The sequence below is a fragment of the Fulvia fulva genome, chromosome 11, assembly GCF_020509005.1.
Source record: "Fulvia fulva chromosome 11, complete sequence".
In the NCBI taxonomy this organism is placed as follows: Eukaryota; Fungi; Ascomycota; class Dothideomycetes; order Mycosphaerellales; family Mycosphaerellaceae; genus Fulvia; species Fulvia fulva.
Window position 1 is genome coordinate 3097872 of NC_063022.1, and position 20628 is coordinate 3118499.

Genomic DNA, 20628 nt, shown 5'->3' on the forward strand with positions numbered 1-20628 from the left:
TATTACCGTACCGGCGTATATTTACTTAAACCCGCGGGCACGTACCTAGACCCCGAGCCCGCTGACTAATCCGACTAGCGGCTTGGCGCCCGTATATAACTCTTGCGCCTTCCGCGCCTCTCTTAGATAGAATATCTATTCGACTTATACTTTACCCGACTACGTATTTATACCTACTTATAATAACTCCCGTATTTTCGCCTTATAGAGAGATTCTTCGTAAATCCTACCTTCCTACTAAGGTCGCCTCCTAACTATATATATCTTAGTAGTACCCCTATATACCTCTACTACGTAATTAACCGTTAAAGGTTAACGAGATTTAACGCGCAAATTTCAGGGTCTAAAGGGGCCCTCGACTCGTTAACACTATAGATATACTATATTCTTATAGTCTAAGAGTACTCGTAGCTACGTTCGAATCTCGCTACGTCGTAATAGTTAAAGATTTTACTAAGATTTACTAACTAGGACCCTATAGTAAGTATTCGGTATAATATACGTCTAGGCCGTTACTATAAGTATTATTAGGAGTGCTACGTCGAAGAGTACTAACCTAGTAATAATAAGTCGTACGTATAGTACTATATAGTACCGGCTGTCGAGGAGGTGGCAGAGAGGCGTCCGGTCGCTACGGTTTCTACTTCTAATAGTTAGATGTCTGCAGTACCCAGGCTGTCCCTATGGGACATCGAGCAAATAATGTCCTGACTGTATTTCATCTAAAGACAGACCCGAGGCAGTGCCCAGAACTCAAGCAAGGATCTGGGAAGGAGTTCGAAGACATTGACGGCAGTTGTTGGCGGGCATAGGAGTTATGATGTTGCGCAGCGCAGGGCGTTCGCTTCGAGTGGAGAGTTGAGTCATGTCGAGAGCGGGATGCGGGTTAGGCTGCGTGGTGTCGTGAGGGAGTGTGGAGAGTGGGACGATACGGCGAGTCGATTGAGATGCTCGACTTCTTCGAAACAGGGACGGGTTCATGGCAGTTCCCGCAAGGTTGATGACCCAGGAAAGACAGGTAGAACCATCCGAAGAGCGGTCTTACCTATGGCATTCGAGATCGTCGAAAGTGTTAGTAGATCTACGCTGTGAATTGAATCGAGTCTGAACTCATCACATGTTACCAGCCGCCGCAGATGAAGCTGTAGAGGGCTGTAGTTCGCATTCAATCTCAACGGACTCGGAGTGATGTGAATAGACTGACGAAGGTTGTGAACAAGTCGCTGCATCTCGCCCGGCATGGAGTTGACCCTTCTGCCGCTGTCCGAGGCCATTGCGATGTCATATGTGGAACAGAGCTGCGCATGTCAGCTCTTCGCTTCTTGTGCTGGTGTCGGCCCTTCCTAGTCCAGATGTAATGTGTGTACGGTCAGGTTCTTGGAAGTGAGGACCAGCTCACTCTTTCGTAGACGTGCTCTTGGTGGTCCGCGACCGGTAGGCTGATTTGATGATCTGCGTCTCTTCAGCAGATGCACTTCAGCAGTCGATGAGGCCCAATCGGCAAATATAGCCTCGTCCACTTTGACATCTGTAGCTATGCGTCGCCAACTTCGACGGACTCGAAAGTAGATGTCTGCGGTTGATGGCGAGCAGCGATCCGTAGCCGCGATGAGCGCTAAAGGTGATGATACATCTACGAATGTGGTACCAGGCAGATCTCCAGGTCGATCAGCACAGCTCGGTCGGTCGAGAGATAAGAGTGAGCGTGGCCGGCTACGAGGCACAGTCGACGTTCGCTATGCATAGTCCGGAGAAGCGCCTATGATGATCGACCGTCGAAGAGCGTTCGTCTTCTGGCACACGTGTCTCACTTCTGGTGACTGTGTCGGCCGAGATGGTCCACCAGAACGCTGAAGGTGGCGAAGAGAAATGATGCCAAAGAGGATCCCAATGAAGGTGCTCGGGTGATAATTTGTTAATGGTGGTTGCACAGCCAAGGGCAGATGTGTTGCTTAGCATCATCAATAATGCAGCAGCCAAGGACGACAGATCGATGGCTGTCATGGCGGCATGGAGTCATCTGTACGCAGAACAGCAGGCCACAACCTCGCCGCGAACGAACCCGGAGAACTAGTTGGGCGCCGATACAATTTCACGCAAACAAGTCCGGCAGATGTTTCTCGAGACCGTGGTCATTGCAGCGCTGAGGGCTCATGTTGGACATGCAGAGCATCGGTCGGCCTTTCGTAGAGAAGTGATGCCAACGGGCATGACCCGCGGTTAGCTGCATGGCCGGGTTGGGTTGACGCTGGAGCCCTGCAGTCTGAGGCTAGATCTCTGGTGGAGGTGAGAGTTGAACATCATGGCGAGACCTTTATCCGGATCGTCTTCGAGCTCACGTCTGTCGATGCTGACGATGATCTTCAATATGCTCATTAGCCTGTGTCGTAGATGTCACTGCGCGCCTGACAGCACCATTTGCCTTGACACCTCACTCGGACAGACCGGACTTGACCTGCAGAGATTTCCACGCCGAGCGCACAAGATGGCGCAAGCACTTGTCAAAGAGTCTGCCTCGTGGCTTCAAGCATGACGAAGAGAGTGAAGCGCAGACTCCCAGAGGTCCGCAGACGCGCGAAGGCGTTCTTCGACCGCGTGGGATGCACGATCTGCCGCTAACGCACGCGACTCGCACCTGCCTCCTTGTCCAGTGCCGGGTCTCTCCACGAAACGTGTTTCCGTTCGATGTTTTGATTGGTGTTTCCAACCTCACTTGCTGACCTCGTGCTATCAACGTCCCAATTCTTCGCTGGAATCCGCCTTTCCGACGACCAACGAGACACAGCGCGCAATCTCGGTCGCACGCCTCTTGATCCTTACGCCACTGTTACTTTCGAGGCCCCACTGCCATATTGATGAGGCACCTTGCGTGGCACTTGCAGACTGCTGCTGTGCCTCCGGGCGTGGAAGCCAGAGTGAGGTGTTGGTGCGAGGTCTCAGCTCACCAGAAACACAGCCTTTACCACACCCGACATGTGGTGCAAGGTATCAAACTCTGTGCGAGGGCTGAGGCAATAATAGAGTTGCAAGGGTCGTAGCGTGGAAATATCAGACTGTCAAGTAATCACAGCGGGACGATAGCTGGATGGTCAATCACGGTCGCAACAGGAAGCTACAGAGCGACTGATCGCAACACACGGCATGCATTGGCTTGGCTGCTGTAGCTTGAGCGTACAGCCTCCAGCTTACAACTATAGACCCGAGGCTGATCGAGGCAAAGGCTTGTGCATCGCTTGTTCCGATCTCCAGGATCATACTGAACCGCGACAGCGGAAGAAGGACGACTCATCACCGGTGGCCAGCCGAAAGTGTGCAGACATGGCACCACAACGAGCCCCAGCTGTGACATCTCACTGGTGAACGAGACTGACATTCACGGAAAATACACAGCGGCGAAGGACGATGCAGCAACTTTCATTCGATAGCGGGCCAAATGGGCGTTCTGGGCTGACCTCACGATGCTCTCCAAAAGCAGCAGCGTAGCCGAAGGACGGCTCCAAGGCCGATGCCAAGCTTACCGCTCCACAACCATCATGCTTGCACGTTTCCACCCCTCCGCTCTCTCATTCGCTCGTAAAGACACCTTCCTCTTCAACACTACTGCAGGTCAAAAAGCAGTGAGATGTGGTGCTAGCTTTGGCGAGGACCCTAGCTTAACATCCTGCGTTAGCACTGCGTCCAGAAGCCGCCGACGAAGGAAAAAGCTCACGCCTCACAGCACAGGTCAAGCAAGTGAATTGCCTGGGCACGGGTGAACACGCTGCTTGGCTCCGTCTTGTCGGAGTCTTGATAAAGCCACCCCTCCCTGCCAATTCCATCCAAGCTGCACCCAAGTCTCCCGTCCTCTCTTGGCTCCAAGGTCGCAGTCTTTACCACCAAGACAGCGCTACTGCAGCTCGTATCACCATGGCTGCACGCACAGCAGGAGGCAACTCTGCCTTCCACAACTTCCACAACGACTACGCTCACGTCGCCGACCCCAACGAGCGCCGCAGACTCGCGCTCGCTGAGATCGACAAGGCACCATTCGGTTGGTACCATGTGCGCGCCTGTGCCGTCGCTGGTATCGGTTTCTTCACGGACGCATACGACATCTTCGCTATTGGTATTGTGACGACTTGTCTGGGTATCGTATACTGGCAGCAAGATGGCGGCAAGATTCCAGTCTCGGCGGACACCGCTATCAAGGTCGCAACATCGGGTGGTACTGTTATTGGACAGCTTGGCTTCGGTTTCCTCGCAGACGTTGTTGGTCGCAAGAGGATGTACGGTCTCGAATTGATCGTCATCATCTTCGCAACCCTCGCTCAAGCTCTTACCTCGAACTCGGCTTCGATGTCGCTTGTCGGTACCGTTATCTTCTGGCGTGTACTGATGGGCATTGGTATCGGTGGTGGTACGCTCATTTTTGTCAATCAAAATTTGTACATGACTCGCTAACACTTTACAGACTACCCACTATCCTCCATCATTACCTCCGAGTTCGCGACCACCAAGTGGAGAGGTGCCATGATGGGCGCTGTCTTCGCCATGCAGGGTCTCGGCCAGTTCGGTGCTGGTATCGTCGCTCTCATCGCCATTGCTGGCTTCAAGGAATCTCTCCTCAGCGCCCGCAGCGCAACCAATTCGCAGGCTGCTTGCGACGGAGTCTGTCTGATCGCCGTTGACAAGATCTGGCGTATCATTATCGGAATGGGTGCTGTGCCCGGCTGCATCGCCCTCTACTTCCGTCTCACCATCCCAGAGGTAAGGCCGAATGATAGAAGATCATGCTCGAGTAAATCTAACGCATGTCAAACAGACCCCACGATACACCTTCGATGTCTCCCGTGATGTTGTCAAGGGTGGCTCCGACGTCAAGGCCTACCTCAGCGGAACCGCCGAAGGTGTTCCGGACGAGATCACTCGTGTCACCACCATGAAGGAGTCTGCTCCTCATCTCGAGGTCCCAAAGCCATCGTGGAGAGACTTCGGCAGCTACGTCGGTACTTGGAAGTACGGCAAGGTCCTCTTCGGAGCTGCTGCCTCCTGGTTCCTGCTCGACGTTGCTTTCTACGGTGTTGGTCTCAACAACTCTACCATCCTCCAGGCTATCGGCTACGGCAAGGGCACCAACGCCTACGAGTTCCTCTACAACATTGCTGTTGGTAACATCATCTTGGTTTGCGCTGGTGCCATTCCAGGTTACTGGGTGACCGTCGCACTCGTCGACACCGTCGGCCGTAAGCCAATCCAGCTTATAGGCTTCATCATCCTCACCATCCTCTTCTGCATCATGGGTTTCGCCTACCACAAGATTGGCACGAGCGGCCTCTTCGCCTGCTACGTCCTGGCCCAGTTCTTCTTCAATTTCGGCCCCAACAGCACAACCTTCATCGTGCCAGGAGAGTGCTTCCCAACTCGCTACCGCTCCACCTGCCACGGTATCTCCGCTGCATCCGGCAAGATCGGCTCCATCATCGCCCAGGCTGCCATTGCTCCTCTCCGCACCCGCGGTGCGACATCCACCAACGCTTCCCCATGGCTCAACCACGTTCTCGAGATCTTTGCGCTCTTCATGTTGTTGGGCTGCTTCACCACCCTCCTAATTCCAGAGACAAAGCGCAAGACTCTTGAACAGCTCGCTGGCGAGGTTCCAGGCACACCAGAGTACGACCCCGTTCTTGCTGGCGACCGGGCCTCTCGCGCGCCATCGGACCCATCCAGTGAACATATCCCGGCTGAGAAGGGCGACCACAATGTATAAGCAGGACGTTGTGTGTTATGTTTTGTTGTACTTTATCATTGGAGCGGCTTATCACTAGGATGAAAGCATACTATACATATGACGAGCACGAGCATTGATGATGATATAGAGATATACCCATGTATAGATCAATGAGAACTCTCGTTGACCTCCACTTCATTACTCCGTCCATTTTCACTGCTGGTCTCGAGGAGATGAACATCACTTGTCATTGCATGTGATCATTACTGTGCCATACAAGTGGCAGGGATCTCCGCGAAGCATTGGCACTTTCCATCAAGGTGACGATGTGAATGTGGAGATGCGGGACAGCTCCATCTGAGCTCTTGATCTCGACCATTGACCTTGTGACATCTTGATGAACGATGACATTCCCGCAAGAGACTGGCCGTGAAGACTACAGCATAGTCAACGTCACGAAACGCTAGGCGGCAATGCAGCCGTGACTGATCTCGCCTTCCCCTACCCAACGACTGCCTCCCAGAAACACATCAGTCCAATCGATCAATCGATCAATCGACCTCCACCCTGGCTATCCTCCACTCTCCTCGTCTGGCTTTTTCATCGAGACACCTCTCCCGCCCCTTCACCACAACCTCCAAAATGGCCTGGCGCTCCTCCGGCTCCACCAACACCTCCCTCATCGACAACCTCTTCGCCAACGGCCTCATAACCAGCGAGCGCGTCGCGACCGCCATGAAATCCGTCGACCGCGCCCACTACGCTCCTGCCGCCCCATATCAAGACTCACCCCAAACCATCGGCCACCGCGCCACCATCAGCGCTCCACACATGCACGCCAATGCTGCTGAGTCGTTGCTGCCTTACCTGCAACCGGGTGCGAAAGTCCTCGATGTAGGAAGTGGAAGCGGATACCTCACGCACGTCCTCGCCGAGCTCGTCAAACCCGGCGGTGTTGTGGTGGGGATCGAACATATTCAGCCTTTAGTCGACATGGCGATCTCGAACACGAGCAAGAGCCAAGAAGGTCGCGACCTCCTCCAAAGTGGTGCGATCAAGTATGTGAAAGGGGATGGACGGCTAGGGTGGGAGCAGGAGGCGCCGTATGATGCGATCCATGTGGGAGCTGCGGCGGCGGGACATCAGGAGAGGTTGATTGAGCAGTTGAAGAAGCCGGGGAGGTTGTTTATTCCGGTTGAGGATGAAAAGGGGGAGCAGAGTGTTTGGGTGGTGGAGAAGGATGAAGAGGGTAAAGTGGACATGAGGAAGGAGTATGGGGTGAGGTATGTGCCGTTGACGGATGCGCCGGAGGGTTGAGGCATGAGGAGGGAAGAAGGGGTGCGCATATCCAGATAAGCTATGGGAACTTCCTGAGCGCGGCCTACACGATCCTCACGACTTTACTTGGACCATAACAACATGCTTGTTTGGCTGCAGGATCGGTATATCTCACGAGCAGCCCGCCCCACCAAGGCACTCGCATTGCATGGTACCATCGCTCTCCGTTGCTCACGAGCAGAGACTGGATATCCCATTGAGCCATTGGAAACACCTGCGGTAACACTCGATGACCCGTACGGACCTTCTACCTCGCCGGCCTCACGATGGATGACACGAAGAAACTCTCCACCTGCCAGGTCTGCAAATTTTGCTCGAGCAGACTCTACCTTGGAGGAAGGTTGAACTTCTGTGGATCGTACTATGGTCAGTCCGTCTGCTGTGTCGATCTATGGCTTCGTCGACGAGTACCTACACGTAGCACGCTGGTCCGCGGCGATCATAGGAGGGTCAACCAGTGGCTAAGCTGGGCTTACCTGTCCTCTTGGACCACGAAGCGGTCAAGGCCTCTGAAAGACCTGAGGCTATTATGATGAAGGGTACGACAGGCTTAAAAGATAGCCTAGTGCCGTCGTTGGTAACGATTGAGCTGGTCGGGGCATGAGCCGCCCAGGAAGACTGTTCGTTCGACACGAAGGCAGCGTCAAGGTCTTATCCTTGAGCTCCAGGAGGTCCGCTGAGTAGGTACCAACAAAGACCCCAGCCTCACAGTGTTGGTCATGCTGGAGACGAAGTCCGCCGGCTGGGCGTGGACCTCTCGAGCCGACGGCCTTCTTCTGCCATATGCCTACCATTGAGTTTGCCCCAGTACCCACAGCACGGCTTCATTATGTAAGCAGATCTGCACCTTCTTGGAAGGTCTCGGACAAAGATTTCCAATGCCATCTACCATTTTTATTAAATGCGTTCATTGAGCAAGGCGCTTTCACTCCGAGCTTTCACCGATAACTCATACAGATGGTAGTCATGAGAGACTAATGCATATCGAAGGGCGCAACGAATACAACTTCCGAAAGGTGTCATCAAGAACCAATTCGAAGGTTATCGTAGTTTGGTGTTCGGGGCGTTGTCGGACTATATGAAATCGATCTGCTGGTCACACTTTCTCGACAACTGTTTGACCTCGTAGCCGTGGGCATTATCACTGATCTTTGCACTTTGCAATTTCGGCAGTCAACGACAAGCAAGACATCATGGCAGAAAACAAGCTTCCCTGGATTGAAACACCTCTGGTCTGGTCACGATCAATATCGAAAGCAGCAGGATGCAATGTATACCTCAAACTGGAGAACACACAACCCTCTGGATCCTTCAAGAGTCGAGGCATTGGTAACTTCCTCAAAGCACGACTCGCAGAGAGCGCAGCGCAAGGCCACGGAAAGCCGACTCACTTCTTTTGCTCCAGTGGTGGCAACGCTGGCCTAGCCTGCGTACATGCAGCCGTTACACTGAGTTGCCCAGCGACGATTGTCGTGCCGCTCTCGACATCAGACTACATGATCCAGAAGCTCCGCGACGCTGGTGCGAAAGATGTCATCCAGATCGGCAAGTCATGGTTTGAAGCAGATCAGTACTTGAAAGAGACTCTTCTACCTAAGGCAAGCGAGTCCGGCGAGAATGCAGTCTACACTCCTCCGTTCGATCATCCGGATATCTGGGCGGGGAATGCGACTGTGATCGATGAGATTGCGAAACAATTGCCCGAAGTTGACCGCCATTATCCTGTTGTTGCAAAGGAACCTAACAGCATCTCTTCTGCCGCGCCTGATGCCATCGTCTGCTCCGTTGGCGGCGGAGGTCTCTTCAACGGCATTATGCAAGGTGTTGCGAAGAACTTCAGCTCCTCACCACCTCACATTATCGCCACTGAGACCTTCGGCGCCGACTCCCTCGCCCAATCCTTCCAAGCAGGCGAACTCATCACTCTTCCCGCCATTACTTCCATCGCCACTACCCTGGGCGCAAGAACAGTCTCGCGGCAAGCTTTCGAGTATGCCATGGATAAGAAAGCCGTGACGTGTGCCGTGTTCGAAGACAAGGATGCAGTCGATGCATGCAGACGCTTCGCGGATGATGAGAGAATTTTGGTGGAGCCTAGTTGTGGGGTCGCTTTGGCGGTGTGTTATATGGGACGGTTGAAGCAATTGATGCCGCGGTTGACGGAGGACAGTAAGGTGGTTGTGGTGGTTTGTGGAGGGAGTGGGATGAGTACGGAGATTCTGAGGGGGTATGTTGAGAAGTTCTTTCCACCCTAGATGTTGGTATTGAAGAAGCCTGTCGCATATATTCTCGTCTTGCCGTCTCGTATGTATCTTGTGTCAACCCTACCCTTCTTTCGGTCTAGCTGACCGCAGCTGGCATGGTCGATCCAGCCTATGGCTGCTTCGTGAACATAACACCACTCTTGCGCCCATGCGATGGCCCCGCCGACGCAGCATCATCCACACTGTACCTCTCCTCGGGCTCAAAGGCCGCGGCAGGCGCCTCGTCACGGTCGAGTGCAGTGAAGCGGGTACCACGGACCTTTGCCATGGCCCACTCGAACCCCAGCCTGCTAGCACAGCCTGCAATAGCAAAGAGCAGACCACCGACGGGAGCAGCCACGAAAGCTCCAAACACCGACCAGTCGCTGGCGTACAGACCCTCAGTCAAGATCAGGAGATTACCAGCTCTCGAAGCATTGCCGTCGTAGTACACCAGTCCGAAGAAGAACACGGAAAGAATACCGCCGAGTCCTCCAACAACTACCTCGAAGCCGCGCCAGAAGTATGCCTTGGAGCTCAGACCGATGACGAGGCATGGAATGATAGAGGCGCTGATAATGTCGGAAATGAGGTAGATCTGAAGGACGCTGGGACTTTTCAATGCAACGACGACGGTCGGGACGATCAGGATCACGACGATGAGTCGAACGATCCAGATGTTGAGCTTGTTTCGGAAGAAGTCGTTCGAGCCGGTGGAGATGAGGGCTGACTGCAGTGAGTCGAAAGCGGCTGTGCTAAGAGTCACAACCATGACAAGAATGCTGCGCGAACGTCAGTACTAGTGGTATCGGCATGCGGGCAGGATGATGCTTACATGCCCACGACCCAGGCCGGGAGTGTACCGAGCAGTGTGAACAGCTCCATTCCAGAAGCAACAGGAGGAACACCAAGTACTCCAGACCATCCAGCGATAAGACCAGATACACCGACAAGTGTCGCGACGATCGTCACGACTACGGCCGAGATGCATACTCCAATCCACAAGTCCTTGTCAGTCTTCGAAGCGAAAGCTCGCATCCAGAAACCAGACAGGAAGAAGTCATTCGTCAAGATGGCGACTGGGAGTACGTAGATAAGTTGCCACCCGAGCAGACTTGGCTCCAAGTAGTTTGACACTGGAATGAGCGAGGTGTCGATGTTGACGGTCACTGCGATCGTGACGGTGCCGATGATCAGGAAGAGTAGGACCATCGCTCCCTGGACGTTGTCCGTGACAAATGATACTCGGAAGCCTCCTGCAGCGGTATAAATCGTGGTGATGAAGCATTGAACGATGACTGCCGGCAAGCCATTGAGACCCGTGAGGAGGTTGACGACCTGCTGTAGCGCGGATAGCTCAGCGACCATATAGAGCCAGATCGTTGCGCAACTGTACTACGTCAATATCGTTCCGACAACGTCGATCGCTTGACCATACCTGAAGAAGCTCAAATACAACGCCGTAACAGCGCCATATCGCTGCCTCGTCCACTCAGTCAACACAAACCCATCCGGGCACTTTCTTCGCAAGATCGGACCAAGAGCGGCAAAGATAAGCAGTGGCAATCCAGAAGCCAGCGCATAGACTAGTAGCCCTTGCACACCTGCAATGGCGGCGATGTTCGGATATGTGAACAGTATCCCAGATCCCAGAGCTTGGTGGAACGTCAGTATTGACAAATCATGGTTAGGAGGGGGAGGAGAAGCGGCAGCACATTTCCCACGCAAGCATTATCTTGATCGAGTCATAGCGGTTCATCTCAGCGTCAGGCGAAGGTGTCATGCAGTGCAAGAACACCTCCGCCATCAGCGCCCGCAGTGCTGCACATCGCGCTATCGACAGGTGTCGAAAGCGCGATGCCACGAAATGCCAGCGTACGAACCTCATGTTGCCTCGTCGGCGAAATAGTCGAAGACGATCGAATCGCGAACGATTTGCTCTGCCGCTTCAGATCGGCTTGGGAGCCTTGATGCGACACTCACCAGACGCGATGAAGTTCAAGGCAAGCGGGATTGCTGAAAGTGGTCAGTACTGATGTTTCAGCTCGTGCCGGGGCGATGAGACTCGATCGGTCTTGTTGCTTTACCCTTCTGAGTCCTGTTTGCAGACAACCATTCTGTCTTGGACTGCCCGCGCAGTCTGTACGCAATCGCTAGGCCGAAGACGCTGTTGCTGTGTTAGCAGGTGGCGAACGACACCAATCTCGTGGCTTCTAACAGGAACGCAGCATAAGTGCAGTACAGCAACGCATTCGATGCCGGCTGAGAGGGTTGGCCCATGGTCGCGGCGATATGTGTAAAGTGAAGTTGAAGTTTAGAGTTGATGCAAGGATGTTCGAGAAGAACGGCGTCACGCGGCGGGATCATGTCGTGTGAGAAGATTTCCACGCTAACTTCACCTGCTTCGGGTAAGGTGGATCTAGACCGGCTTGAGCGGCTAATGGTTCTTGGATGCTTGGCCGTGGTTTGGTGTCATGTTACGGTGAAGTGCACCGAATGCACGTGGTTTCGACGACCAGATAGAGGTTGTTGGATGTCGTTGGTGGAGGTCGCGCGGATTGTTACGGTGCAGTTGCCAGCTTCGAGGTCCAGCTCGCGGTTGAAGGCCTGCCACTCGAAGCCCTCTCTGGCAGCGACATTGGCTAGCGTCCAGTCCCGTCCGTCGTCAACGCTGATCTCTACAGTTCGTATGCCGTCGTCGCTCCAGGCCCAGCCAGAGATGTCGACTGAATGTCCGGTGACTTGCTCCTCTGGGGCAGGATGCACGATGATAGAGTTTGGTTCAACTTCCCAGACCGGCCTCATGATGCCTTCCGCTTCTCGACCAGGCACAAGCTCATTGTAGAATGTCATCGTGAACGGACTAGGACTTCTTCCCTTCTCCAGCTTCAACGAGCAAAGCCACTTTGTGCTGTTTGTCCCGAACCATCCTGGGACTATAAGCCGCACAGGTCCACCTCGGTGCACATCAAGTGGCTTGCCATTGATCTCATAAGCGACCAGCACTTCCTCGCTCATAGCTTTAGCAAGCGGCAAATCCTTTTGATACCGATCTGCCTTCACATCTGCGAAAGAGCCACAGTCCAAGCCATCGGACCAAAGGAAGTGTGCTGATGGAAGCGGCGCTGCTTTGGCCAGTAAGTCTCGAAGTCTCGCGCCGGTCCAGGTGACGTTCCCAATCCTGCGACACGCTTCAGTCGGCGGCTTGATGGGGCTGCCATAGCATTCGTGGAAGGATGTCTGTCTGCTGGAGGGCATTGCTCGAAGCTGCGCCAGTGTGAGAGAGTATGGACGTTCAACCAGACCATGAATATCTAGACGCCACAGGTTGTTGTCGATGACTGCAGCACCCATGTGTATAGTCTGGAATAGTTCATGGTCTGGTGTGATGTATGATGATAGTTTGTGAGGGTCTGGTGGTGCTCGAAAGTAGAAGCCATTGATCAGCTCGACCCGCGCTCGCTCAAGCTGAGCTCGATCGCCAACTCTGCCGTCAATGCTCGTAGTGTCCATGACTGCGTCAAGTAGCAATGTTGTATTGGCGTGGGCTGAAGAGACTGCGACTGTGTCAGCAGTGGTGTCCCAGTCGTGCTACCCCACCATATCCATCACAACTGCCTGATGCGGAGCTCCGCCAAGCGCTTGCCGGGTTGGGAGTTTGTCAGTTGTCTTTCTTGCTGTCATCAACTCGAGAGGTTGAGACGAACTGTGAACATGGCGTGTATCTGATCTCAGCGCCTTCCGCAGTGCTTCGCCTTCGTTAGGCTATCTATATCTATTCATCCGTCAACCATTCTTCACAATCTTTGCTCCTGACCGGCCTGGATGATATCGGCCTCTGTCGAACTTGGTGCATATCCACCAGCGGCGGCGATATTCTCCTCCTGGTGAAGGTATGCTTCGTCCTTCTCAACGGTGTCAGGACGGAATGGGAACTCTCTGACTTCGGCGTTCTTCCACATGTAAGTGCTTGGTCCACTCTCGTTGCCGGTGATCCTTCTCAAGATGTCGCCGTGAGCGACAAGAACGATGTTGGCTTCTGGGCGCTCTCTGAGCCACTGGCGGACCCACTGGGCACGCTTTCGCACCGTCCCAGCATCGTCGGCCCAGAAGCCTCGTTTGCTGGTCCAGTCTGGGGTGAGCGAAGAGAAATCGAATTCTGCAAACTCTGGATCGGCTTCGAGGATTTCCTTGGATGATCCTGTGTCGCATGGGTAGTCGTTGACTTCCTGAGCTTGTGGAAGAGTAACGACTTTCTTGATGCCTCCCAGGCGCTCGACTGCGGGACCCCATCCTAGCTTGGTAGTCTGCAAAGTACGCTTGAGTGGTGAAGAAACGATGAGGTCGGCTTCCTGCTGTAGCTGCGGAATCTGATGTGCCAAAGATGCAGCCTGCTTCTTGCCGAGGGCAGTCAGAGGAGAGTCGGGATCTAAGTGGAGTGATCAGATTAGAAATGTTATCGAGCTTCAATCTTGCATACTGCCCATATAATCAAGGTCGACATTGTGCTGGGCTTGGGCGTGTCTGGTAAGGAAGATTCGCGAGTTTGGTGCCATATTCGATGCTGCTACCGGAAATGGAGTTGAACACAAGTTTCGACAGTCGTGAGCTGGTTGAGTAATTGCTGTGATGTGACGACGATCAGCTCGTTGACTCGAACATGAGCGTCGGAGCAGTCATGTTTGCAACATGAGCAAAGGCACTAGTCATTAGTTCTCATGTTCCTCATGTGCGTTCAGTGAGACAAACATGGCCAGTCGTGAGCGTACGGCTTTTGTGCGGCGTGTGATGCATATCGAAAGCTACAGGCGAAAGCCATGTGAACAATGAAGTCGTACTAGGCTCGACTGCTCAGCAAACAGTGGCCAAGGTTTGAAGAGTATAGCATGCAAGAGTGACCGCTGCCGTTCCGTTCCACTCACAGCGTGTAGCCTTGCCAGCGTACCATGAAGCATAAGAAGACCCAGCCCAGGAAGCAGAAGCCAAGGACCAAGCCTCCGTGGCGCGTTGCACGTCCTCATAGCATGGCCATAGAGCTAGGCAGAGCAGTCTACCAAATGGCGAAGCTCAACAGCAAGATGGACAAGTTGACGACACAACTGCAGCCAAAAGAGTCCGTCGACCGCGCCGATATCAACAACCTCGAAGCCATACACGACTACTCCGGAAGCGGCGGGACCGACGAGCAACGTGCAGCAGTGGTGTTGCTTGATGCTATTCTTGCAGCGGAGCGTGATACTTGTTCGACTTCCAAGCGGAGGAGCAAGAAGGGTAGACGAGCGTGTCCTGCAGAAAGGTTGGAGCAGGAAAAGCATGGGGTCACGATCAGAAGATTCCAGTATGCTGTCCGTCGGTATCTGAGTTATCGGTTCCCTGCATCGTGGGAGCGGATATTGGAGGAGTTGTGAAGGAGGAGAAGATGTCAACAAAGAAGGAGAAGGTACGCGACGCGTGTGAGACTGCAGGCCCCCGGTGAGCATCCAGCTAGCGTCTTTCGGATGGTCTGAATTGCAAGAAACCAGCTGTCGCGATGGTCATGTTCCCTTCAAATGTTTCCATGAACCACATGTTGCTCTCTGTCTCGCGCCATCTCTCCTTGTCATATTTCGGATACAGGGGTTAAGGCGAGAGCTTCTCTCTGCAATGAGGAGCAAGACGAAGACCGGACGGGCGACGTCTCCTCACGGCTGTCCGCAGCAAACATCACATGCTGGAGACCCGAATGAAAACACGTCTATGGGTGTCTGAAGGGACATTCCAAGTGAGAGCTGGCACTGTGGTCCTCTCTGGTATGAGACAGGAGCTGGCAGCGTGTCAATACAGCCAGCCAAGCATCTGGCACTGCGGTGACGGCATCTGCCTGAAAATGTGCTGTTGGCGGTTGTGAACCTCCAAGAGTAAGCGCAGCGGTGTGGAGCTCTATCTGCCAGCCTGTCGCGACGGCGTGCGATGCACGCCACACGTTCGAATACCCGTAGGCTGCTCCAGCTACGATCAATATCAATACATAGTAGTATTAACGGCGAGTTCGCCAACAGGCACAGCGCGGCAAGCACGTGACACCAAGCTTGGAAGTTGACCAATCACAGATAGCGCCAAGGCTACAGTCCTGGGCATAGTTTTCACACCCCCTGTATTTACGCTAACCCCTTCCGGCTATCCATGTCCATCTCAGAAGGTGTTGCTACCTTCATTCTCATTATCCACACACTCACACACGCGCTATCTATCGCCACCATGCCGAAGGGGCGCGTCTTTACCGAATTCGAGAAGGGCGAGATGTGGTCTCTTCACAAACACGCCTACTGGCCGCTGCAGCAGATTGCAGACGCCCTTCACACTAACAAAGGCTCTGTCTCTTCAGTAATCTCACGGCTTGAAAGAGTGCCACCTTCCACACCGAAGAAGAGAGGCCCACCACCTGTAATCCACACCTCCACGCGTCAGCGACTTGTCCATCGAGCCACCACTAATGCCAACAGCCGCCGCCTGCGATACGAACAGATTGCCGCGATAGAGGGCATCTTCAGCGACGTCCGGACAGTAAGAGCTACGTTTGAGAAGGAGGGCTTCTCACGATATGTCGCAACACGCAAGCCGTTGTTGACTAAAAAACATAAGGAGGCACGGCTACGATGGGCAAGGGCTCATATTAAATGGACAGTGGAACAGTGGGCTAAGGTCCTTTGGACAGATGAAGCTTCATTCAGGTGTGGAATATTCGGACAGGTCTATGTGACACGTAGGGCAGATGAGGCTTATCACGAACACTGTCTTATAGCACGCTTCCGCAAGTTCTCAGCCTGTATGATATAGGGCTGTATCTCTGCAGATAGACCTATGGAAGTCCATATATTCGAGAAGGGCTCTGTCGACGGTGAGGTGTATCGCAGCTAGATTGTCCCTCTTATCCATACGGCAATTGAGAAGTAGCGAGTGTCAACAGGCTCGTAGGACTGCATTGTTATGCAAGACAACGCCTCAATCCACAAGGCGAAGGCAAAGGTGAGTCTATTTAAGGAGAAGGGCCTACATCTTATAGAATGGCCAGCCAATTCACCAGATCTCAACCCTATTGAGAATCTATGGGCTCTTCTTAAGCATAGGGCAGGTGCTCATTTTCCTACAACACGAGATGAGGTAATAGCTGCTATTAAGATTGAATGGGCCAAGCTCACACCTGAGGACATACAACGTATATGCAAGAGTATGCGAGAACGCTGCGAGGCAGTAATAGCCAACAATGGAGGACACACCAGGTGGTGAGCTACGCCAAGCAGTGGATACATCCTTCCTAATGAGGAAAGGTGGGAGAACAGGGGCTGTAAAACTATGCCCAGGACTGTAATTGAGGGCTGGTGATTAAGCGTAGCGACCGAGCGCTAGCCACACCGGAGTACGAGCTTGCGAGTACGTAGGTGAGGCGTCAGCGAGGGAGTGAAGCTCTATACCAGCCCTCAACTAGCCTTGGCGCCCGCTCTGATTGGTCAACTTTCAAGTTTTAGGGTCACGTGACCCACCGCACTGTGCCTGTTGGCGAACTCGCAAACATATACTCGTCGCTAACGCCTATGTCGTCGTATAATAAGCACTGTACGTCGGGTAGCGGTAGCGTGGATCGCACGCTACTTTGCAGTCTAGAAGGGTTGGTAGAGAGCTCCACTCCGCTACGCTTACCTTTGGAGGTTCACAACCGCCAACAGCACATTTTAGAGCTCCACTCCCTCGCTGACGCCTCACCTACGTGCTCGCAAGTTCGCACTTCGGTGTGGCTAGCGCTCGGTCGCTACGCTTAAAAAGGCAGGCTGAGCAAGCGCACGATGAACCAGGACAGTAGATGAAGGGCCGCGTCAGTGCTGATCAGCAAATTGGCATCCGGTATGACAAGAAGTACAGCGATATGCCGTCAGGTTCTACGCTCGTCGCTGCTTGGACTCCCAAGCAGATCAGCAGCCCACGTGCTGAGGATTTGCTATAGCTCTTCGGGTCCCTCTATCTTCTCTAAATCAGCTGCGATGCTTGACAGATGTTTTGCAAGAGCATATATCTCAGGAGGCATACCGAAGGATTGCTCTTCCATACGTCTCCTAGCGCAAGTTTTGACTGAACTCCGTCCTCATAGGGTCCCCTTATCAGTCGCGATATGACCTTCAAGCGATTCAACGCTGACGCAGCCCAGGCACCCAAGATGAGCGACGGCACAGCGCAAGTGCATCGAATAGGATAAGAAGATTGTTCAGTAGCTACCACGGCATTTGATTGACTTGGAGTAGGACCACGGCTGGACTTCGGCAAGCTCAACGTCAGATGTGGACATGCAAAGGATGGCGTGCTCGTCCACTGGACCTGGATCTCAGCAAAGATCATCAACAATCGATGAGCACGGCCAGGCATGAAGGCAGTGTCTTCAATATCGCATTCAAGATGGGTCTTGACGTGATCCCAACGCTAAGATGTAGGCAAGGTAAAAGGACATCATGTACAGGCATGGTGGCATGCTGCTGCAGCCCAGTTCCAGCTGCTGCACGAAGCCATGGCGTTAAGTATTGGAAGGCTCTCGAGCTTCTATTGGTCTTATCTGTTCCAGATCATCATCGTTGGCCTTGTGGTGTTTTGCGAGCCTGGAATTTGGACAGCTCTGAATGACCTTGGAGCTGGAGGCAATGCGAAGGTGAGATCGATATCAGCGAATGAATCGGTCAGACTGTTGACGTTATTTACCAGCCATTCCTCAACAATGCCGCCAATGCTCTGACATACGGCCTCATGTCCGTCGGCTGTTTCCTTGCTGGCGGAGTAACGAACAAGATCACGGCCAAATGGACACTGTTCCTGGGAGCCGCTTTCTACACTCCCTACGCAGCTGGACTGCACTGTAACAATCGATACGGTAACGAATGGTTTCTACTGCTCGGTGCGGCTCTCTGTGGCATCGGTGCACCACTGCTATGGGCAAGTGAAGCAGCCATCGCTGTTGGCTATCCTGAAGCAGCAAAACGTGGCCGATATGTAGGCATCTGGATGGGCACACGACAGATGGGTCCGCTGGTCGGCGGTGCGATCTCACTAGCTCTGAACGTCAACACTGCGCAGAAGGGGAAGGTCACGTACACGACGTACCTAGGACTGGTGGCGATATCTGCACTCGGGGCGCCGTTGGCTTTGTTGCTTTCGCAGCCGCAGAACGTCGTTCGAGCGAATGGTACGGCGATCCCATACATGAAGAAGACGACTTTCGGTATCGAGGCGAGGGCGATCTGGAGGCAGATGAGGAATAAGTACATGCTGCTGCTGATCCCGGTGTTTCTGGCTGGGCAGTTTGGGACGACGTATCAAGGGAACTACCTCACCAGTAAGTATTGAAGCGCTACGGCAAGATGAATCGTCCGTTGACGTACCACAGCATACTTCACCGTCCGCTCCAGAGCCCTCGCATCCTTCCTTACCGCGGTCGTAGGCGCAGCAGCCAACATATCCACCGGCGCGATCCTCGACCTTCCACACTTCTCCCGCCCAGCAAAGTCCAAAGCAGTCTACATCATCGTCCTAGTATTCCTCACAGCAGCCTGGATCTGGAACGCCATCGTCGAAGTCAAGCTATCCTCCATGACCGAAACACCCTCTTTCGATCTCGGCGATGGTCCTTTCTTCCGCTCCGCATTCGCAGTATACATCCTCTTCAAATTCTTCTACGAGGTGCTGCAGACGTACATCTACTGGCTGATGGCTGAGATCAAGGGTGCTCAGCGTGATGGCGATATCGCAAGAGCGACGGGGATCTTGCGGAGTTGGGAGAGTATTGGGAGTACCATTGCGTATGCTGTGGGCGCGACGCGTTGGGCGAATCGGAATCAGATGATTTTGGGGTTTGCGCTGTGGGTGCTCACTATACCGTCCACGCTGTTGGCGGTGTTTGGAGAGTGGAATGTGGCGGCTGTGGATGTGGTTGTGGACGTGGATGCGGAAAGCAGCGACGAGATTGACCTTGAGGTACAACGAGTTGCGCTTGGAGAGGAAGGCAAGAAGTAGTGTATTACTCAAACTTGGGTGTGTGAGAAGGAGGTGCTCCAATACCACGCAACGCTATCACTCCCACCCGCCCGCCATGAGCTGAAAGACTACAGCGAAGCCACATGTGCGCTGAAGAGACGTGTCTCAGGATGATAAGCCACGCGAGATCCCAAACTGCTGACAGTCCGCGACTGCCGCGCGCTGTCGCAGTAGCCCACGAGAGCTGCATCACTTCGCTCACTCCGACTTCACTGCACTGCGGCGCAGCGTGACTCATCCGCGCGCTAACGAGCACGGGCCATGTGCGCAGATATAAGTATTTTCTTCTCTTCTCCTCTTCTCCCTTTCTTCTTACTTCAGATAAAGAAAACTTCGATCTCAAACTCAAGATCACCTTCATCTATCCTTGGCTGCGGCTGATTCCAGGAGAAGGACATGCGTATCACTTGATTCGTGGTCAGGCGCAGTATCAACACGCCGTCGTGGCCTCCCCATATTGATTTACCAGTGTCCATGACGCCGCGGCGGTATCACTAGTAGAATTCACGAATCGCCGGCCACAGACATAGGTATTGAGTATTAGTGCCTGCTATAGCGCTCTCTGCGACGTTCCGCTTCACTTCACTTCACTCTTGCCGCTCGTGCAGCAGCCGCGCGCTAGCACGGACCACATGCGCAGATATGAGTATTTCTTCGCTTGACTTTCCAATCCTTCTTTCTTCCAACCCGACGCAATGACAGGGGAATAGCGTACCACCCGTCGACCGCGCAAGCGCCTGCACCCTTCATCTATTGTTAGCTACGGCTAAGTCCAGGAGAAGGGCCCTGGTGAGGAGATCCAACGAATCTCCGAACAGCGTGGCCTACTGGCGTCCACGCACCACAGCGTACCATGATGTCAGGGGTGATGATGGCAGGCAATGGGTATCAGCAGGAAGTACTCGTGTCTATCTGCGCCCTCGAGGCGCCACGTCACTTTCGCTTCACTGCCACGGCTTTCTTTCCCTAGAACTGCCAAAATTGTCACCAGACCGTTCTCATCTGACCCCAGCTCAAGGCTGGGTGCGGGAGAAGACACATTTGCTATTCATCGTCACATCCTGGCTGTCTTAGAAAGGGGTTGTTCCAATTGTCCACACTCGCCACCATCCACGTGCGACACCATACTCAGACGAAACAAACTTTGACATTTCCGCTGCTCCAGCCCATGATTAAACTCATTGGTGAAGAAGGAGGGAGCTCAGGAACAACCTATCCAGAGACCTGCAACCTCTCGAGCGTCCACTTCGTGCTGGCTCGATCCAATCAACACGCCAGGATATTCAGTCG

At 53.6% G+C, this 20628-nt stretch overlaps 9 protein-coding genes across 9 annotated transcripts; 5 read left to right on the top strand and 4 right to left on the bottom strand.

Annotated features, from left to right (window-relative positions):
* Positions 1-3906: 3906 nt before the first annotated feature.
* CLAFUR5_13279 (Repressible high-affinity phosphate permease) lies at positions 3907-5746 on the top strand (the record flags this gene model as incomplete). The annotated part of the gene is made up of 3 exons (XM_047912427.1): positions 3907-4396; positions 4451-4746; positions 4802-5746. 3 exons carry the CDS (start codon positions 3907-3909, stop codon positions 5744-5746), a joined length of 1731 nt encoding a protein of 576 aa, XP_047768398.1.
* A 603-nt stretch (positions 5747-6349) lies between these two features.
* Positions 6350-7024, top strand: CLAFUR5_13280 (Isoaspartate(D-aspartate) O-methyltransferase; the record flags this gene model as incomplete). The annotated part of the gene is made up of 1 exon (XM_047912428.1): positions 6350-7024. One exon carries the CDS (start codon positions 6350-6352, stop codon positions 7022-7024), a length of 675 nt encoding a protein of 224 aa, XP_047767793.1.
* Positions 7025-8238: 1214 nt separating this feature from the next.
* On the top strand, positions 8239-9300 carry CLAFUR5_13281 (L-serine dehydratase; the record flags this gene model as incomplete). The annotated part of the gene is made up of 1 exon (XM_047912429.1): positions 8239-9300. The coding sequence occupies one exon, from the start codon at positions 8239-8241 to the stop codon at positions 9298-9300; it is 1062 nt and encodes a 353-aa protein (XP_047768293.1).
* Positions 9301-9418: 118 nt separating this feature from the next.
* CLAFUR5_13282 (uncharacterized protein) lies at positions 9419-10656 on the bottom strand (the record flags this gene model as incomplete). The annotated part of the gene is made up of 2 exons (XM_047912430.1): positions 9419-10070; positions 10124-10656. 2 exons carry the CDS (start codon positions 10654-10656, stop codon positions 9419-9421), a joined length of 1185 nt encoding a protein of 394 aa, XP_047767794.1.
* Positions 10657-11236: 580 nt separating this feature from the next.
* CLAFUR5_13283 (uncharacterized protein) lies at positions 11237-11655 on the bottom strand (the record flags this gene model as incomplete). Its single annotated transcript, XM_047912431.1, has 3 exons — positions 11237-11304; positions 11376-11455; positions 11507-11655. 3 exons carry the CDS (start codon positions 11653-11655, stop codon positions 11237-11239), a joined length of 297 nt encoding a protein of 98 aa, XP_047767796.1.
* A 105-nt stretch (positions 11656-11760) lies between these two features.
* Positions 11761-12801, bottom strand: CLAFUR5_13284 (Sulfite oxidase; the record flags this gene model as incomplete). Its single annotated transcript, XM_047912432.1, has 1 exon — positions 11761-12801. One exon carries the CDS (start codon positions 12799-12801, stop codon positions 11761-11763), a length of 1041 nt encoding a protein of 346 aa, XP_047768064.1.
* Positions 12802-13085: 284 nt separating this feature from the next.
* On the bottom strand, positions 13086-13844 carry CLAFUR5_13285 (putative phosphatase; the record flags this gene model as incomplete). Its single annotated transcript, XM_047912433.1, has 2 exons — positions 13086-13717; positions 13769-13844. The coding sequence occupies 2 exons, from the start codon at positions 13842-13844 to the stop codon at positions 13086-13088; spliced, it is 708 nt and encodes a 235-aa protein (XP_047768065.1).
* A 390-nt stretch (positions 13845-14234) lies between these two features.
* CLAFUR5_13286 (uncharacterized protein) lies at positions 14235-14696 on the top strand (the record flags this gene model as incomplete). The annotated part of the gene is made up of 1 exon (XM_047912434.1): positions 14235-14696. The coding sequence occupies one exon, from the start codon at positions 14235-14237 to the stop codon at positions 14694-14696; it is 462 nt and encodes a 153-aa protein (XP_047768066.1).
* Positions 14697-17821: 3125 nt separating this feature from the next.
* CLAFUR5_13287 (Notoamide biosynthesis cluster protein) lies at positions 17822-19317 on the top strand (the record flags this gene model as incomplete). Its single annotated transcript, XM_047912435.1, has 3 exons — positions 17822-17959; positions 18013-18640; positions 18692-19317. 3 exons carry the CDS (start codon positions 17822-17824, stop codon positions 19315-19317), a joined length of 1392 nt encoding a protein of 463 aa, XP_047768067.1.
* Positions 19318-20628: the final 1311 nt, after the last annotated feature.